Raw genomic sequence first — 2,873 nt, forward strand, 5'->3', positions numbered from 1 at the left:
ACCGCTTTGGAAATATTTACTCCCCATTCCAGAACCACCACCCAGAAGTCCCAACATAGACAACCTATTTGATTGTCTGGGTTACATGGACAGTGGATCAATCGATGTTTACGCAACGAGCCGTGCTCAGTGAGATAAGATTCCGTAAAAAGAAGCATGCCAAGAATCATAAAATTACCTGACGGTAATGCGATGAAAAGCGGGCTTCAAACTCTAGCGAGCCCCACAAGGCCACGCACCCCCTACACCCTTTGACGAAATCCTGGATTCGTCCCTAGCAACACAAAATAACAATACCTGCCACAAAACATCATCTGACAACAGCTCTTCTTACAAGCACCACTTCGGTCCAGCATTACACAAAAAGGAAGACTTGGAAAAACACTTAAAGAATGGTGTGTCTTCCATTCAATCGACAATTGAATGCCACCGCAGTCTTGATTATGAACACTTGCACCTGGGTGACCACATGGCTGATTGTCCCCACTTGTGCGGTCAGCCGATGCCAGGATAAAAGCTGGGCTCAGCTAGCCAACAGCATCATCTGAGAGACAGACGGCCTGCACCTCACGATGAAGCTGTTCGTGGCCGCCGGCCTCCTGGCCCTCGTGGCCTCCGTGCCCCTCGACTCCAGGGTCGAGGACCAGGACGAGCTGGAGATGCACGAGATGTGGGCACCCACCTACCAGGAAGTCCAGGCCAAAATGGGACTGGGGAGCAGCGCGTCCCTCTCCCGTTCCGGTCAGGTGCTGGATTCGGTCTTCTGGAAGAGCATCGCTCAGGACATTATCCAGACCAAGCTAAGCGACAAGGTGTACCACAAGCAGGCGAAGAACGCGATCCTGTTCATCGGTGACGGCATGTCTATCCATACGCTGGCCGCTGCCCGGAAGCAGAAGGGTCTGCTGCACGGCGCCGACGTGCCCGAGCACACCATGCTCTCCTGGGAGATGTTCCCCTACACCGGTCTCTCCAAGACCTACAACTGCGACCGCTGGACGGCCGACTCCGCTTCGACCGCCACCGCCTACCTGACAGGCGCCAAGGGCAACTTCCTCACGGTCGGTGTCGACTGCTCCGTCCTCATCTGGAACTGCGACGCCGTCAATGAGGCGTCCTCGCCCAAGTCGATTCTCCGCTACGGAGTGGAGGCCGGTAAGTGGGTCGGCCTGGTGTCCACCGCCCGTATCACGCACGCCTCTCCCGCTGCCACCTTCGGCCACACCGCCTACCGCACCTGGGAGTCGGATGCTGACTTTGCCGCCATGGAGTGGATGACCGGCCCCGTCCAGGACTCGTGCAAGAACGCCATGAAGGACCTGTCCACCCAGTTCGTCGAGCGTGAGGGCATCGATATCAATGTTGCCTTTGGCGGCGGCTGGGGCAAGTTCACGCCCAAGGAGGTCGAGGGCGGCGCCCGCCTGGATGGCCGCGACCTGATCCAGGAGTGGAAGGATAAGCAGGAGTCTCTGGGACGCAGCCACGCCTACATCAGCACCAAGGCCGAGCTCAACAGCTTCGACGCCGCCTCTGCCGACTATGTACTTGGTCTGTTCAGCCGCAGCCACATGCAGTACCGCGCCTTCCAGACCGCCGACGATGTCAACCTGACCGAGATGGTGAAGAAGGCCCTGGAGATCCTGAAGCGTGGACCCAACGGCTTTGTCCTCTTCGTGGAGGGCGCCAAGATCGATCACGGCCATCACTATGGCAACGCCTACACGGCTATCGACGAGACCGTGGAGCTGGAGGAGGTTGTCCAGTACGCTGTGGACCACACCGACATTGAGGACACTCTCATCGTTGTCTCCTCTGACCATGCCCACACCTTTACCATCAACGGCTACCCGGAGCGCGGCCTGGACATGTTCGGCCCTGCCTCGTTCCTGGCCGGCGGCATGCAGAAGGGCGGCCCGCCGCCCAAGCTGCCCTACTCGATCCTGCAGTACGCCAACGGTCCGGGCGGCGCTCGGACCAAGGAAGAGCTCGATGCCAAGCGCTCGGGTCTCATGCAGACCGGCCCGGACGCCGAGTGGCGCGACCCGCACTACAAGCAGGTGGCCGGTATTTACCTGCCGAAGGAGACGCACGGTGGAGATGATGTCGGTATCTTCGCTCGCGGCCCGGGCGCCCACCTGCTGCGCGGCAGTGTGGAGGAGAACTACATCCACCACGTCATCAACTGGGCCCTCTGCCAGGGCGACTACCTCACCGTTTGCGACGAGTAGTCGTCGGCAGCGGCCTCAGCCAGATACGTCATTTTCGTTACTGCAGTCACTCGGTGGGGTTCTTGTCTGTCGTTGTCTGATCTACGAAATCGTCGCGGAAATAAATAAATGTCTGATAACAGCAGGAAGGATTTTGTTCCACTATCACGGATTACTCTTTGGTGTCTGCTTGTACCTGTGTATCAGCAGTGAAAACTCGCTTAAAGGCAGTGTTCCACATTTATATCGGGGGGGGGGGGGGGGGGGTTGAACTGAAAGAGTCATCTTGAAGATCTCTCGGTGCTGTTTACAATCTTGCCCTTCTTAAGACCTAAGCCCACCCAGTTTCTGAGCTACGCGCCCGCGAAAATAGGGAGAAGTATACCCGGGAGAGCATTTCGAAGTCACATCGGCATTCATGGCGTTATATGATCTAACGGCCGTTCATTGTGCCTCAATCAATGCTGTGCAAGGTGCGATGACGTAATCAAACCATAACGCATTGACAAACATCTCTACTAAACAGATAACTGTGCTGTCTACAGCAGTCTTTTCATAATGGCTGGAAAAGGAGCAAGTATGACAGGCTTTGCCTTGGGCAGCATCTTGTGACTCGGCGATTTTGTCCGGGCAGTAGCGAAGTCATAGCCGGCCAGGTTTGTTGGT

At 56.9% G+C, this 2,873-nt stretch overlaps 1 protein-coding gene across 1 annotated transcript; it reads left to right on the plus strand.

Moving 5' to 3' along the window:
• Positions 1-572: 572 nt before the first annotated feature.
• Positions 573-2,228, plus strand: LOC119102911 (alkaline phosphatase-like). Its single transcript, XM_037226361.1, has one exon. The coding sequence runs from the start codon at positions 573-575 to the stop codon at positions 2,226-2,228; it is 1,656 nt and encodes a 551-aa protein (XP_037082256.1).
• Positions 2,229-2,873: the final 645 nt, after the last annotated feature.

This window comes from Pollicipes pollicipes, unplaced genomic scaffold (genome assembly GCF_011947565.3).
Source record: "Pollicipes pollicipes isolate AB1234 unplaced genomic scaffold, Ppol_2.1 Scaffold_5724;HRSCAF=6776_pilon_pilon_pilon, whole genome shotgun sequence".
Classification (NCBI taxonomy): domain Eukaryota; kingdom Metazoa; phylum Arthropoda; class Thecostraca; order Pollicipedomorpha; family Pollicipedidae; genus Pollicipes; species Pollicipes pollicipes.

Bases quoted from the DNA above. Each gene is read 5' to 3' on its own strand.
- LOC119102911 (XM_037226361.1), top strand. From the start codon at position 573: ATGAAGCTGTTCGTGGCCGCCGGCCTCCTGGCCCTCGTGGCCTCCGTG.